The sequence below is a fragment of the Pelodiscus sinensis genome, chromosome 22 (genome assembly GCF_052426305.1).
Source record: "Pelodiscus sinensis isolate ZL-2025 chromosome 22, ASM5242630v1, whole genome shotgun sequence".
NCBI classification, from domain to species: domain Eukaryota; kingdom Metazoa; phylum Chordata; order Testudines; family Trionychidae; genus Pelodiscus; species Pelodiscus sinensis.
The window spans coordinates 16,739,719-16,756,123 of NC_143073.1; the positions used below are offsets into that span (position 1 = coordinate 16,739,719).

The 16,405-nt window shown below is 56.5% G+C and overlaps 1 protein-coding gene across 7 annotated transcripts; it reads left to right on the forward strand.

Annotated features, from left to right (window-relative positions):
- The first annotated feature begins 1,794 nt into the window (after positions 1-1,794).
- Positions 1,795-13,606, forward strand: AGFG2 (ArfGAP with FG repeats 2). Of its 7 annotated transcripts, XM_006114654.5 has the most exons (12): positions 1,795-2,024; positions 2,723-2,816; positions 3,008-3,123; positions 5,770-5,899; positions 6,182-6,326; positions 7,225-7,338; positions 8,538-8,570; positions 9,885-9,972; positions 10,981-11,042; positions 11,133-11,216; positions 11,538-11,608; positions 12,039-12,251. In XM_006114654.5, exons 1-12 carry the CDS (start codon positions 1,834-1,836, stop codon positions 12,096-12,098), a joined length of 1,188 nt encoding a protein of 395 aa, XP_006114716.3. In that variant the 5' UTR covers positions 1,795-1,833; the 3' UTR covers positions 12,099-12,251. The 7 variants fall into 7 exon arrangements, with proteins under 7 accessions (XP_006114716.3, XP_014424820.3, XP_006114714.3 ...); XM_014569334.4 differs by lacking the exon at positions 11,538-11,608 and having other exon boundaries at positions 12,039-13,606; XM_006114652.5 differs by lacking the exon at positions 11,538-11,608 and having other exon boundaries at positions 9,888-9,972; positions 12,039-13,606.
- Positions 13,607-16,405: the final 2,799 nt, after the last annotated feature.

Below are 16,405 nucleotides of genomic sequence, written 5' to 3' on the forward strand. Positions count from 1 at the left end.
GTCTGCCTGCTCTGGAAGCATCCCCTTAAAACAGGCTCATTAGCAAGGTTCTGGTGTTTCCACCACACCTACACCCTCTAGAAATGGGAGATTTAACATTGCAAAGGTGTGACACATTAACAGCCCTTTCCCTTTTTACAGATTAAGTAGGAACAGCCCATACCCTCTCCCTGTAGTGCTTTGCATTTCTGAAGGTAAGCAGGAACTGCAGGCCTGGATTGCCTTGTCAAGCCCACACTGATGTCTGGTTTCTGCCTCCAGAAAAAAACAGTGGTGAGTGCATGCCTCTGCAAAGAGAAGAAACCTCTAAGGTAGGTTTTGACTGAAAAGGAGATCCAAAGATGCTTTAAAAATAAAGGAGCCCTTGCCCAGCACTGAGATGCAGGGATGGCTGGTTATACAGGGATACTACACCTGGCTCTGAAATGCAGTTGCATCTAGGGCAGTATGGCTGGTTACAGATGGCAGGGCTGTCCCTACAGATACACAAAAGCATAGCTGCATAGGACACCACAAAATTTGGGGTCCTAAATTTCATGGTGCCCATGCAGCTGGATGCTGCGTATGGTCTCTGGCGGACCCTAGCTCTATACTTTGTCTTCCCAACCTGTGAGCTGTGCCCAGCCCTAATCACCAGGAAGCAGTAAATGGGTCAAGTGCGGGCCAGAGGAGGCTGTGCAGCTGGTGGCTGGAGACAAGCAGTGGTTTCCCCTTCAAAGTGACACTTCTCCCAGCTGACTGCATGGCAAAGATAGACAAGGCCAATATATACAGACTTCTCTGGGGGAGAGGTAGAAGTCTAGCTGCCCTTTCTAAATCCGCAATCCTACAAAGCCATTGGCTGGGGACAGAAAGTGAAGAAGGACCCATCCAGAGTCATGAGGTGAAATCAGTGGAAGCTGTACACGCGGTGCACTCCTCTAGCTGACGTACGCACTATACCGCTCTGAGCACGGTGGGGCACCCACAAGGCTGCCCTTGGGGCTGGAGCCAGTAGCAAAACTCTCTCTCCATGTGAGGGAGGGTGCGAGTCTGTCAGCGTGAACAAAAACACTGCAAGGCATCTGGACAGCACGGCCGCTGCCGCTCAACTGCCCCCTGCACACAGGTGCAGAGAACAGCAGTGTGGAGAAAGTGGCAGGGCGCTAGAAAGGCGCACAGGGCCGGCAGGCCAAAGGGGGCGTGAAGAGCAGCCAGCCCAGAACGCACAAGTCCAGCACCACATGGGCAGGCCCAGCAGGCACAGCCCCCCAGACAGACTCTGCACCTGGCACACTGAGGGACCCCCCCCCCAAACTGAGGCATTTCAGGAGCTTGGAGCCAATGGGCAAACTGGCCAGTCACACGCTGGCTGGGGGCGCTGGGAGCCCTGAGGCAGACAGGCCGGTGCCCCAAGGCGGGAGGGGAGCTGTTGCTTCGTCGGGAAGGGCGGTTGGTGACGTCGGTGGACTCCTTCGCACCCGCGGAGCTCGTGGCGCGTGCGCGTTAGGCATTTGAGAAAGGAAGGGAAAGGGAAGTCTCGCGACGCGCGCGCGGCCGGCGGAGTAGCGGCACATGCGCGATAGAGCAGCAAGCGTAGCTAGAGGACCGGGAAGCGGCGCAGTAGAAAAAGAAGGCGGGCGAAGGAGCATTCGCAACACGTGAGTGAAGGAGCATGCGCAGTAGAAGAGGTGGGCGCGATGGAGCATGCGCAATTCGAGGACCTGAGAGGCAGAGCATGCGCTGTAAAAGAGGGGCGGATCGCGGCGCGCGACTGAGCATGCGACGTGGAAGAGGGGCTAGTAAGGGGTAAAGGAAGTGGGGCTGCGCAGGCGCAGTCCGACTGCCAGGCGGATGGCAGCGGCCGGGGGCAGGAAGCCAGGCTCTCCGCGGGATGCCGAGTCCGAGCTCCGGTCCCGCCGCGTGCGGGAGCTGGCGGGCGCCGGGCCTGGCAACCGTCACTGCTTCGAGTGCGGCCAGCGTGGCGTCACCTACGTGGACATCACGCTGGGCAGCTTCGTGTGCACGGGCTGCTCTGGCGCGCTGTGAGTGGGCGGGGCCTGGGCGGGGCTTCTTGTCTCGGGCGTGCGGGGGGCGGGGCGGCATGTGCATTGGTGAGCGGGGGCGGGGCCAGGACTCCTGGGTTCCATCCTTGGCTCAGCCCGGATCTTACCCGGTGACCTCAGAGCTGCGGGGCTTCTGCCCCCTGTTGCGTGGTCTCGGGCCCGGGCGGGGCTCCCGTCTCCCCGCCGCAGCTGCTCCCCTGTCTCTAAACAGCTGCGGGAAATGGTCAGGATGCTCCAGAGGGCTGAAGCTGCCCGAGCCGAGCCCGTGGCGACCCCTTGAGACGCCTTAGCCTGGATACAGGCTGCTGAATATTTTATTGGTGGCCTTAAATAATGCAGCACAGCCTGCAGAAAATTCTAGGTCAGCATTTCAGAGGCGCTGCAAATAGGGGCATGACTAGGGCACGGGGTGCCATGGGACTTCCCAAGACTGGCCTGATTGTCCTGGAGTGTGTGTCCTGGAAACCAAGACTCCTGGGTTCTCACCACACTCTGGGCGCGGAGGGGGGCTAAGAGCAAGGGGGGCTGGGAAGCAGTACTCCTGGATTCTTTCACCAGCTCTGGGAGGAGAGGGGGACCTTGTGTGGTGCTCCCGGTCCCAGATCCTTGCTAACAATGCAGATGTGTGATTATTATTATTATTATTATTTATTATTATTATTTTGTCTTTTTTGCAGCCGGGGCCTGAACCCTCCCCATCGTGTCAAATCCATTTCCATGACTACCTTCACCGAGGCAGAGGTGCTGTTTCTGCAGTCCCGTGGCAACGAGGTGAGCAGCCAGGGACAGGCCTTTCTTTTGTGTGGCATACTAGTGCCAAGATGGGAGTCCATTGTACACAGACTCTCACCCCCTTCCCCGCACTAACCCACCAGTCCCCATTCCCATCCTAGAGCCAGGAAAAACATTCAGGTGTCCTGGCTCCCAGCCTCCTTTGTCTAACGAAGTTATGCTGACTCTAGGCCTGCCGGAAGGTTTGGCTGTGCTCCTTTGATCCCCGCACGTCGCTGCTTCCAGACTCCAGGGACCCGCAGAAAGTGAAGGAGTTCTTGCAGGAGAAATATGAGAAGAAGCGATGGTAAAAGCGGGTGAGCGTATGAGTGGGGTAGGAGGAGAGGGGGCTGTCCCAGTCTTGTGGGCTCGCTTCCTTAGGCCTATCTATAAACTGGTCCTTGGCCTCCTTCATTGCTTCACCTGCGTACAAAGGGCAGACTCAGTTCCTGCTCCATGGGGAGGAGGTGGTGCTGTGGGCAGAGAGAAATGTGGAAATGCTGGGGAGGTTGGCCTTTGAATAGAACAGGACTCCTAGGTTCCAAATCCTAGCTCTGCAGGGGGTGTCATCGATTTACTGGTCATGCCCACAGGTCATGCTGGGATGGGAGACCCCCTTTCAGTGTGACAGCCCGTTTTCAGGGTGCCATTCTCTCTCATGGATTTAGTCGCTCCGCTTCCTGAGACTGCACCTCTCTGAGCCTCGAGCATGCCTGTTTCTGCCATGGGCCTGCTCAGGGAATCTACTTGTTCTGGATCCTTGGGGCCTCCACTCGCAGCGGGATTAGTGCAGCCCTGTTCTCCAAACCGAAGCAACTCTCATCCAGTGTAAAACAGGAGGGTTTATTGAACAAAGAACACAGTATAGGAACTCTCAGGGCCTGTAGGCCTGGCCTCTCTCAGCCCAGCATGTCTGAGTCTCCCCTGCAGCTAGCTGGGCTCTTCCTGCTTCCCCTGCCCAGCCCAGCAGTCCTCTCCTTCCAGCCAAGACTCCCATATCCCTCCCAAGCCTGTGTCTTCTGTCTAGGTAACCAGGGTCACCTGAGCCCCTCGCTTCACTTCTCCTCTCTTCTGTCCTTTGTTCCCCCAGGTCACCAGGGTCCTCTCTCTGTTGCTTATTGTCATCCCAATGGCCAGACCCCCCTGTGCCATCTGAGCTGGGTCTCCCAGTCCCTAGGGTCTTCATCTTCCAGAGCATGGGCCAGGGGCCCTAGTTCTGTGCTGGTCCCTGCTACAACAAATTCCCTCCACTCAACATGTTAAATCAGTAACACCCATGGACACTGAGTATCACTCTCTCGGCATGTAACCAACAAATCTGCCACTTCGTCACAGGGTATAGAGTGATAGAACAGGAAGGCATCTCAGGAATACTGGTGCCCAGCCTCTCACCCCTCTAACCCACCAGCCCCCACTCCTCTCCCTGAGCTAGGGAAAGAACCCAGAAGAGCCTCCCTGTTCTAAACCACTACTCTCCCAAGACAGCAGTAAAAATCAAGATCCCTGGCTGCTCAGATTGTGCTGTCATCTTATTTTTATAGGCCCACAAGGTTCACTGTCGTCATAACAGGGTGTGAGTGTGTCAGAGCTGTTCCCCATTCTGGCACTCCGAATGCAGAAGGTGGGGGCCCACAAAGACCTTAAATACCTTGCCTCTAGGCTCTGCTTACAAACCTTGCCCCCTAGAATCACAGATACACTGGCTCTGAGAAATAAACAAAAGCTGCCACCATCAAGTGATTTAACCCTGAAAAACAGGAGGGAACACTTGAATTCCATCCCCGGGATACCTCAAGAGCTTGAAAAGAGAAAAACAGGCTGCAGTCTGGTAGCTGATCCCTCTTCTTAGGCAGACACACACACACACACACACGCACACCCCTGCTTCTTCCCAGGACACAAGAATCAAATCATCACCTTTAAAAAAGTGATTTTAATTATCAAAACAAAATATATACATGATAAAGTAGGTGTTACACAGCAACTAAGTAAAACAAATTAAAACACAGAGAAAATCTCTGGAAACAACTCTTAGATAGTGAATGGGGGAGGGATTCACACAGAGCAGGTCAAATCAAAAATTAAAAAAAAACCCTTGTTGTGACTAAATACACGTTTCCCTTTATTTACACACGATCCCTTCTTGGTTCAGTCTGCTTCCATGTCCCAGATTCCTTGGAAGCATGCTAATCCTGCCTGGGTTTAAATCATTGTGTGTCTCAACTATTGGCTTAACTTCCCTACACAAAGAAAGCAGGCAAGGTACCTTACACACTTCAGATTTCACGCTGCATCCTTGGTGGTTCTTCTGGTCCCCTGCCAATACCATTGCTAGCTACCCGAGTTTAACACCTTAGTCCTGGCCAACACTGCTATCCATCACAGATTGTAACACAGATGTTGAGTCACTGGGCCCTGCACCCCCATCCACGGTCAGATGTGAGACTCAGCCAGTAGGTAAAACAAGAGGTTTATTAGGCAACAGGGACACAGTGCAGAACAGACTTGTTAGCACAGAAACCAGAAGCAATCAATACAATTCATCTTGGGAAGAGTGGGCTCCATGCCAAAGGCTCTGGACCCTGTCTTTAGCCCAAGCTAGCAGAGACTAACTTCCATGCCTAGTGGGCTTGCCCTAAGCTCCTCCTCTGGCCTTTGTTCTCCTTCAGGGGCAAAAGGTATCACCTGGCCCTCCCCCCTCCCTGCTCAGGTTATGAAGGGCATGTGCTATTGTGTAGGTGATGGGGTGGGGGTAGCCTCCCTTAATCACACTCGAAATTCCCATCGCTATCTAGGTAGTGGTGCAGTGCCCAGGGAAATTGAGGCACTCACAAACAGGGTTACTATAGGACTAGAGAACTCACAAGCACCATAAGGCAAATACAATCCCCATTTTGCCACAGGGTATTGCTGAGGCTGGTGCAGGTATTCAGTCTTTCTGGCCCCCCTGCAGGTATGTCCCGGTGGATCAAAACAAAGGCACTGCCTCCCTGGCCAGCCAGAGCTCCACCCCAGAGGTGAAGCCACAGCAGGCACTTCTAGGGGACTCGGGGATGCTGCTCACAGCTGCTGGATCCAGCCGGGTAAGGCAGGACTTCTGCGTTCTTTCCCTGGCTTGTGGGGGAAGGGGCTGGTGGGTTACAGAAGGGTGCCAGGAGCCAGGACTCCTGGGTTCTCTCTCCAGCCCTGGGAGAGGAGTGGGGGCTGGTGAGTGAGAGCAGGTGGCAGGGATCCAGGGCTGGTTCTCTCCCCAGCTTGCGGGCGGGGGCTGGTGGGTTAGAGCAGGGTGCCAGGAGCCAGGACTCATGGGCTCTCTCCATGGCTCTGGGAGAGGCGTGAGGGCTGTTACCAGTTGTATGTCTCAGGGCTTGGGCCAGCCCCACCAGCCGCAGCAGCGCACCCCACAGCCAGCCAAGAAAGCCAGCACTGATCTCCTGGCGGACATAGGAGGGGACCCTTTCGCCGCCCCCCAGCCAGCACCTGCCTTTGCCATGTTTCCTGCTTTGGTGGGTAAGTAGCGGGGGTGGGGACCCACAGGGACAGCTGCTCCCTGCCCTACAGCACTAAAGTACAGAGCCCCTGTGTGGCAATGCCAGGAAGTGCAGGCTGGGAGGTGGCCAGAGATAGAGCTCAGAGCTAGAGAGCCCCTCAGGTGGTGATAATAAGTAGTGCAGGTTGACTATAGAACTCTCAGCTAAAGATGTCCCTCCCATTTGGTGATGCTGATAGTGCAGGCCAATGTTCCCCCTCATTTTTTCCATCCATGTGTGGAATACGTCTTTTTCTATGCACTGAGGCATGTGTAGATGAGTACCACAGTAGAAACACATGCTGTTGGCTGTGGGTGCTCTGCTAATCAGCTGGGTGGCATTGGAATCTCTTGTGGGCAGTTGCCCAAGTGTCAGCTTACAGGGAACGCTGGTGCAGGCAGACCATAGACCTCCCCATGTGAAAGTGCTGGGTAGTGCTGATTGACCATAGAGTTCTGAGCTAGAAAGCCCCCCTCTATACAGTTTCAGAGGAGTAGCCAAGTTTGCCTAACAGGAAAAACTTAAAAATCAACAAATAGTCTAGTAGCACTTTAAAGACTAACAGAACATGTAGATGGTTTCATGGGCAGAGCCCACTTCTTAGTGACCCAGTTCAGGTTGGGAGCTGGCTGACCATAGAGCACTGAGCTACAGAGACCCCATGTGGCGATTGGAGGTAGTGCAGGCTGGGATCTCTAAACCAAGACCCAAGGATTGTGCTTGTATTCAGAGGAGAACCCCCTCTCCCACACCGCAGAGAATGCTGGGATAGGGAGGGACTGTGGCTTGGCTACCTCCAGGCCCACTGCAGGCTTCCATTGCCATGTGAACACGCTGTACCCCCTGGTACTCCACTGTTCCTCCTGTGTCTTTTCCAGGCCTGCCTCCAGCCCACACTGCGTTTGCCAATTTTGAAGCCTTTGGATCCAGCCCGGTAGCATCAACATTCGGGGGAGGCTCGGTGCCATTCCACACCCATCCGATGCCTGCAGGTAACACTCCCCTCCCCTATGGCAGCCTGAGGCTTTCCTGGCACTTGCAGTGCCCACTGGAGTAGGTGGTGTCACGGAGTGTGGGGGAGTCACCAGGCCCTGCACCCCCATCCACAGTCAGATGTGGCTCTCAGCCAGCAAGTAGAACAGAAGGTTTATTCGTTGACAGAAACACAGCATAGCACAGACTTGTTATTACAGGAATCAGGAGCAGTCAGTACAATCCCTCTTGGGAGTAAGGGGGCCCTGAGAGAGGGCTCTGGACCCCTGCTTGGCCCCCCAAACCTGCTAGATTCCCTTCTCACTACGCCAGCTAAAAACTAACTCTCTCATCCAGCAACTGATCCCAGATCTCTAGGCAGCCCCACTCCCTCCTTTGTTCAGAGTCCCAGACCCAAGGTGTTATCTGCTGTCACCTGGTCCTCAGGACATGAAAGACTGAACATGCTTCCACAGTGAGTCATGTCCAGCCTTCTCCTCCTCATCCAGGTAGTGTTCCATTGCCCAGGGAAACTGAGGCGTGCGCACACACAGAGTTACTACACAGAGTCACATACAACACAACAAAGCAAACCGAATACAAAACCAAAGCGAATACAGTGACAAGAGGGAATACAATCCCCACTACGTCACAGGAGGCCATGGTGAACATTGAGGTGGAGAGAGGCAACAGTTGCAGCCGGTAGGCGAGAGCAAGGGTCCTGGGAGCCAGGACTCCTGGGTTTTCTCCCTGGCTTTGGGGCAGGAGACGAGGTAAGTGGGTTACAGTGGGGGAGGGAGGAGTGGCGTGAGAGGACTGGGAACCAGAGGTCCTGGGTGCTCTCTCCAGCCCTGGGAGGAAAATAGGGATGTAAAATCCCATTTAATCAGTTAAACATTGGTTAACCACCTACATGGGGGCTGGCCGGCCATAGGTGGGGCCAGGCCAGGTCACTGGTTAACCACTGACATCCCTAGAGCGAAGGAGGGACTGGTGGGTCAAAGTAGGTGGGGGGAGCCATATGAATAGGCAAAATATTGGTCTAATTTGGCTGGTATGGTTGGCCCATCTGGGGATATTCTTGGGGGAGTATTTCTGGGGGACTGTCCCCAGTCGCTACACTCAAGGCCAAGGGTCTGCTTAGCTCTGCCAGGAGAGGGGTGGGGCTGCTCTGGGATAGCTCTCTCTTAACTCTTTCCTCTCTGCTTTCTGTTCCCAGCCAGTCAGTCAGTCCCAGGAAGTTACAGCTTTGGTGAGCTAATAATTGCGGTTTGCTTTTTCCTTGTGATTGAGGAGTCTCTCTTCGGCTCTGGGAGGGGATTGGGGATTGATGGATTAGAATGGGCGAGAGAGGGGTGTGGAAGTCAGGACTCTTGGGTTCTCTCCCCTGCATGCATAGTTAACAGCAAGAATAGGAGGAGAAAAATCAGTTTGAGGTTAGTTGCTTCCCTGGCTTGCATTGTCCCCTGAGTGTGGAGCCGTGCCTACTATGGGCACCAGGGGGAGCTGGCACTTGTCTCTGCCCTCTCCTGGACCTAGAGGATGGGCATTATGGCGGTGGGGTACTCCTTCCCCCACCATTTGAGGGAGGGTGTAAGCCAGGGGTTGGCAACGTCCAGCCTGTGTATCATAAGTGGCATGCAAGATGACATTCAGTGGCATGTGGGCAAATAGAGAAAGCCCCGCGCCTCGCTGTGCAGCCAGGGAAAAAGCTGGAGCCATGAACAGCTCCATGCGTATGTGTGCCCTCCCCTGGCTGGAGCAACAAAGCAGCACACCGACACTCTGCCCGCAGGCTTTTCCTGCTGCTCCAATGGCCAGAATCTGGCCAATGGAGCAGTGGGAGGCCATGCTTGGGACAAAGCTTGAGAGCAGCATGGGGGGCAAAAGCGACCTGGTCATCATCTTGTCCATGAAGGGCCCGTTGCTGCCATGGCCATGTCCCTGCTGCTCCACTCGTGCCTCTCATGTGCTGTGCACTCTCCGTGAGGCCGCTGAAGTCTGTCATCCAGGTTTCGGGACCCACTGACTGGACTCCCTGCACTCCTGGCGAGGCACAGACTCCATTCCACACTTGGCCCATGGGCTGTTAACTTATTCTTTGTGTGGAGCAGCATCTGCCTGCCATGTGGGAGTGACTGTTACAGTAAATAAACCCTATTACAGACACTGGGGGGAAAAAAAAGTAAGTGCTGCCCAGACACTGCACCCCCTGCTCTCCCTCCGTGCTGAGACCCTGCACCCCTCCTCCCCCCAGCTCCTGCCCCCTCTCCCCTGGTCAGACACCCTGCTCTCAGCCTGCTCCTAATCTCCCACCCAGATCCTGCACCCAAGTGCAGGGAAGCATGCACACACTGCTCCTCCTGTCCCCTCAGAAAAAGCTGGAGCAGAGCCCAGGGCAGGAGACCCAGTGGGGTGCATGGTGGAGAGAGCCCCTCCCTGCCTCCTGGGAGAGTGGTGCAGCCCAGGGCAGGAGGGTTAAGGCTTGGCATAACACTTTGGAAGGGTTGCTGACCCCTGGTGTAAGCCTTGGTGAGGGTGACCATGCTGTTCCCTTCTGTGCCAGCAGGGGGTGCCCAGGTGAGCAGCTTTGGTGCCTCCCCCACCAGCTACCCTAGCAGCGGGATCCCGGAGATGGGCGCAGCACCTAGCAGGTACCGTGTGAACTCCCCTCTATGGCCCCAGAGGAGGGAGTGTATTGCTGGCATCAGCCATTATACCTTAGGCAGGAGTGGCCCAAGGTGGGCTGCGGCAGCTGGAGCCCCAGGCGGAACATGCGATCGGCGCCCCCACCTGCACGGCCGTCAATGGAGTGATGTCCTCATCGGGCGCCCCGTTGAAGACGGCACCCTAGGCTACGGCCGAGTCGGCCTATAGTCACAGGCCACCCTGACCTTAGGGACTTGAGGTGCATTATGTGTATGCAGGGGGAGGAGGGCTGCTTCAGGGACTGAGCAGGACCACCCCTGTGTGTGTGTGTACTAGGGATGTTAAAATCTGTTTATTTGTGCAAACATATAACTGCTGCATTTTTCAGTGGTTACACATTTACATGTGGGTGGGGAGAAGTGGGAGCAGTACTCACGGGAAGTGGGCTTTTAAGCTGGCTCCCTGTGAGCACCAGCTCTTCCCCTTTCCCCCAGCGCTTCTGCCTCTGTATAAGATGCAGCAGTGGAGGGGATGGTGCTGCGTGTAAGCATGTAGTCGGGTACAGGTTCATCTCCCTAGTGTATACTGAACATGTGAAAGGTTATCTGCTTACTGGTGAGAGCAGGGGGCTGCTCCAGCCCAGCGGGGGCCTGCCACAGACAGGGGCTGCACCAGTGAGGGCTAGGAGCCAGAATTGGCAGCATCCCCATCTGGGACCCAGCAGCCAGACTCAGTGCTGGGGCTGTGGGGCCTTGCAGGGCGGAGCAGTCCCCAGCCTGGATCCTACTTCAGCAGATTAAACGTTAGGTCAACCTTACGTTTCACTGGATAACTGGGATTTTACATCCCTGTGAACAGCACAAAGCATGAGGGCAGAATGCTGTCCCCTGGAGGGGGTTGTTTGTTTGTATACTGCATGGGCATCGGGGGCACAGCGCTGCACCCTGCTGAGTGGGGTGGCAGTTCTTCCCCCCTCGCCCATGGGTTTTGCTGACACCGTCTCTCCCGTGCAGCCTCTTCGGGACCCTAAGCCAGCCAGCTCTGCCTGTACCCAGCCCTGCGCCCGGCTATGGAGGTAAGTGGCTCTTGCTTTGGCTGGGGGGGTGATAGCACCTGTCGGCAGCCATAGCAATGAGCCAGCTCTCCTGTGCCTCCTCTCTTCCAGCCTCCACCAACCCCTTTGCTGTGCCTGCTGCCCTGCCTGCCCGCACCTCCACCAACCCCTTCCAGCCCAGTAGCACGGTGCCAGGTGAGCCCGGATTCCTGCCAGCCCGCACCCTACAACCACTGTGGTGGGGTCCAAAGCCGAGACTTGTGGGTTCTCTTCCCAGCTCTTGGAGGGGAGATGGGGCTGGTGGGTCAGAGGGGAGGCTGGGAGCCAGGACTCCTAGGTTCTCCCCAGCTCTGGGAGGGGAGCAGGGGCTGGTGGGTTGGAGCAGGGTAGCTGGGAGCCAGGACTCCTGGGTTCTCTCCCCAGCTCTGGGAGGGGAGTGGGTGCTGGCATGTTGGGGAGGAGGGTGCTGTGAGCCAGGATTCCTGGGTTCTATCCCAGCTCTTTTGTGCCCTGCAGATTCCAGTTTTGATGGATTTGCTGCAGCCAAAGTGGGGCAGCCCGTTGGGATCTCTACCAACCCCTTTATGGTGAGGACCAGCCCCTTCCCAGCCTCCCAGGGTCTGGGGGCATGCTGGCATTTGATGTCTTCCCCTCCTTTCCAAGGGGTTTCGGTGTCAGCAGCCCTATGGTGAAGCTGGGGCCCCTGTACCAGCCTCAGTTCCCCAGGGCAGAGCCACTGTGCTGACTCACCTGGTCACTCAGCTCTGTTCCATTGTCTGCACCCTGGGGCCCCCTCCTTGCTGAGGTCTGCGCCTCCCAGCATCTGTGTGGGCTCTCCTCGCACATCAGCTGTGTTCCCTCTCTCTCCAAGCAGCCCGGGATATGTGCCAAGTTGTGGGGTGAGTGCCAGGGATCTGATGGGCGTTATGGTGTCTGACTATGCCAGCACTTACCTGCCTGTCTGATGCTACCTGTGCCTGTCTCCCTAACCCCTCTCTCTCTCTCCTCCCCCCCTAGACGGCCACTCCGTCCACACCTTTTGTCGTCAAGCACCCAGCTACCAATCCGTTCTTATAGCAACGTGCCTGGCTCTTGGCTGGCAGTGCCCTTCCTGTCCGGTGGGGGCAGGCTGCTGCAGCGACAGATCCTCGCCTCGCTGCCCTGATGCCGCGGGGATGGCCTGGACAAACTGCTTTAACTGCGAAGGCTTATAAAGGAATCTGCTGTGGAGAGCTGGCTGTTGGAGAGAGGAATGGGGCCCAGCAGCAAGGCACTCTGGGACTTATAGTTGGGAATTTTGAAGTGGGCAGCAGTGCATGCTGGGAAAATAGAGGGGGAATGAGGCCAGTCAGTGGGTGAGCTGGCCCTTTGTGGGGTGTGGGATCCTGGCCCCAATGCAAATGGGGACTAGTGCTCCAGATGGGACCCATGGGGGGAGTTGGAGCAGGTATGCATACTGGGAAAGGGAGCACTCCTCCTCCTCCCAAGGAATGGGGGCTCTACCTCTTCCCCCCCCCCCCCCCCCCAAGCTCCTCTAAACACAGGCTGGTCTTGGCTCTGCTTGAGTGAGAGTCTCCCCAGCCAGACCTACTCACCATCCAGCCCCAGCCTCTCTTCCTGGAGTAGAACCCAGGAATCCTGGCTCTTTGCCACCCCTCTCCTCCGCTCAAGCCCATTGGTCACCCCCCACCAGTAATACCTGGCCAGCTGGTTCTTCACAGCCCCCTGCGCCCTTGCCCTGGGACAGGGGAGAGAACTGGCCCTACCTTCCAGCACCCTCTCCTGGCTTTGCCCTTGCTGCTGATGGCCCTAGAGTCTCTTCCCCTTGCAGGGTGGGGGTAGAGGGCTGGGGAACAGCTGGAGCCCCTGATCCCAGCTTCACAACAGCTGTGGGGGGGTACCAGCGTCCCCAGCACGGACTACCCCCTCCCATGGTGTGCACAAAACAGTGTGGGGGGAGCTGCTGGCCTACCAGGGCTGGGACCCCCAACCTGAGCAGTGCCTTCTATACCAGCCAGGTTTGGTAGGTGCTGGAGGGAGGCACCAGACCTGCACTGTGGGGGCCAGAGCAAGGGAGGGGGCCCAGGAGTCCTGGCTCATATCCTCTCCAACCCACTGGATTCTACCTAGAGCCAGGGGGAGAACCCAGGAGTCCTGGCTCCCCCTCTTCCACCACTTGCTAATTTCTCCATCAGTTTCCTCTCCACTTGGGATCCTTTTTCAGCATCTCCTCTTCATCCTTAGGGCCTCCCCAAATGCTGCTGCTTGGTAGTTCTGGCCCCCTGTTTAACTGGCTCTTCCCTGGGGCGCACCAGTCTGTACCTCTCCCCATGGGCAGGATGTCCCCCTCCTCCCCCCCCCACCTCCACTGCTGCTTCGGACAAATAGCCCATAACATCAAACCCTCTCCTGCCTTTGGGGTGCTACATTTCATATCCCCCCCCCCAAATATCCAGGGCCCTGGCGTGGCTGTGCTGGAAGTATTTTTCTGAGAGAAATGTGAATGATCTTTTTAATGAGAGACATTTTTGGCGCTGGAAATGGTTCTCTCTGTATCGCGCTGTATAAATCTATATTGGACCTTTGCTGCTGCCTCTGCTTTCTGGGGAGAGGAACCAAGCCCACCATGTGCCCTCCTGGGCCAGGAACCCTGTATTTGTCCCCCCTGGGAGGGTGTCTCCTTATGAAGAGGGGCCAGTCAGCAGGCAGCCTGGGTCGGACTGTGAATCCAGCTGCTTCTGCTGACTGTTATCCTGGGGCTGGTATGCTTAGCAGCAGTCATGAGCTGGCACAGGAGTATGCTGAGCCACACTTGTGACTGCGTTCACTTGAGATTTGGTGTGCAATGCATTTGTGAGTCTGTGCATGTGCTTGTGATCCTGGGCTGTGCATCTGTGATTTTTGTATGTAACCTGGCCTGTGGTTTTGCAGGCCATACACTTGTGAACTTGCATGTGCCTGTAATTCTGTGGCCTGCAATGAGTTTGTCTGATCTGGTACGTAGGTGTGCACGCAAATGCTTGCAATCCTATGGGTGTGGGAACTTGCACACACATTGGTTCCTCATGAGAGGGTGGTTGCATGATTAGGATCTCCCTCACTCCCACCTGTGTGTCTCTCTACAGTGAGTTGGGTACTTGCTGCTGTGATTTCTTTGGTGCTTGTGAACCTGTAGACATGCAATGGTGGTGCTGGGTGTGACCTGCTGTGATCTCCCCATTAACACTTGTGTGCTGATGCCCTTGCACGTGCTTGTGATCCTACACAAGTGCTGCCACAGGATTCTACCCTGCATCCAGGAGAGCTTCTGCTCCCAGTCATGCCTTCTTAAACTGCAAATCTCTCTCAAGCTCACTGGCAAGCTCAGCTGCGGCTCTCTCCGCTTGCATGCCTGAGCTTGCAAAAAAGCTCTTGCACGCTATGGCTCTGGATATTTGCAGCATCTCTTGTCTGTCGTCTCTCCCCTTTGCATGCTTTCTGCACCTTGAGACTCACTAGTGAACTCTTGCACGATTTCTCTGCTGCATGCTCATTGGGCTTTCTCTTGTGCTGTTCTAGTCCCACCCCCAGCCACTGAGCACCCTCATACCCCTTGTCTCATGCACACTAGCCTTATCCCCACGACTCCAGTGGGTCCCAGCACTCACCCCTGTGCCTGGCACACAGCCAGCTGGCTTGATGGGCTAGTTTCACTGCACCACTCCAGCGTGCACAGGTCTGTGAGCAGCATTGGGTGTCTCACGCTGCCCTCTGCATCTGGGTCACTGAGTGCTGGATGCCCTGTGGCGGTGTTTCCTCTGCACAGGCTCACTCACACATACAGGAGATCTCTTGTACCCCTCAGCTACATCAGTTTGCAGACCTAAGCATGTTCCAGATAGGAGATGGCACCCCCTAGTGGGACCAATTCCCTGCCTTCCTGAGCTGGCCAGTCACTTTCCAGGAGCTGGTGCCCCCATATTCCCTTCCCCCTCAGCCAGCCAACCCTGGGGCATGGGTAGACACTGACTGTGTGCAGTGGAAACAGACGTGCCCCTCAGATGCCGAAGCACTGTGGCAAGGGGCGGCCTGGCCTGTTTACCTACAAACAGTCGGGGTGGGAGGTGAGTGGTAAACAGCAACTGTACCAGGTTGACAAAACAGATGGAGAAGCCAAACTGTCTGCGTGGGGCTGGGGCCTGGCCTGTGGGTGCAGCGGGACTGGCCTCTCCCCTGGCTTGACTGGGCCTGTGGACAAAGGGCAGAAAAGAGAGGCGCAGTTAGATGGTGAGGAGTACCAGCTACCCTCTAGCTGCTGCTGTATCTTGCTTCTCCAGCACAGGCCCTCTGTGCCACAGGTCCAGGAGGCTTGGCTCGAGCGCTAGATACCTGGTGTCTGCTACACACACGTGGCCACTGGCTCACCGCAGCAGCCAATAAGCCAGCTCCAGCTGCTTGATGGCCTAGGCTAGCCCCTCACTCCTTGAACCCACCTATGCTCATTCCCTTCCCAGAGCCAGGGAGAGAACCCAGGAGTCCTGGCTCCCAGCCCCCCTGCTGTAACCCACCAGCCGCCTCCTCCCCCAGAAGTGCCACCGCTGACTCTGGTGTGTTGGGCTGCAGAGCGCCTCCTGGTGGTGTGGTGAGGATGTATCTGCCATCACAGCCCTGGTGTCTTCATAAGCTGGTGAAAAGGGGTGTGGCAGCCAGAACCAGGCCCACTAGCAGTCCCGACAAGTGGCCTGTCAAGGAGCTCCTGGAAGGAGAGAGAGCATGTAGTGGGGGTCAGAGAGAGGGACCGCAGGGGAGTAGCAATCCTGCCCTGCCCTGCCCTGCCTCCTACTCGCCTTGCTCCCTGCTAGTTCTCTCCCACCTCCTGCTGAGCTTCCATTCCCCTTGCTGAACCTCCTTGCCCTGCCCCCATGTCACTTCCTGCCCTAGGGTGCCCACCTGGGGTACAGCAGGCTGACAGTCAGGCACTCAGCCAGGCAGAGCCATTTGGTAGTTATGGTGATGCTGCCCATGGTTGCTATGGTGATGGGTTCCAGGAAACCCTCCATGGCTTCCAGAGAGAAGATGACCCCTACAAAAGTGGGGACAGGTAAGGCTGGATGCCTGGGTCCCATGCCTGGCTTGCGGCGGCGGGCTGGGAGCCAGGACTCCTGGGTCTCCTGCCAGCTGTATGCCAGCTCCTTACCTGAGAAACCCACGGCACAGTGCTTCCAGTGCCGGGAGTCTCCCCGCAGAGCTGCCAGCCCTGCATTCAACCCGAGATGTACCAGCCCCCCCAGCAGTGTCATGGCCCCTAGCAGCCAGCCCGCCTGGGCGCTGCCCACCCTCGCCTCCAGCACTCCCCCCAGCCACAGCAGTGCCCCCATGTTGAGGCCCAGATGCCCCCAGCCCAG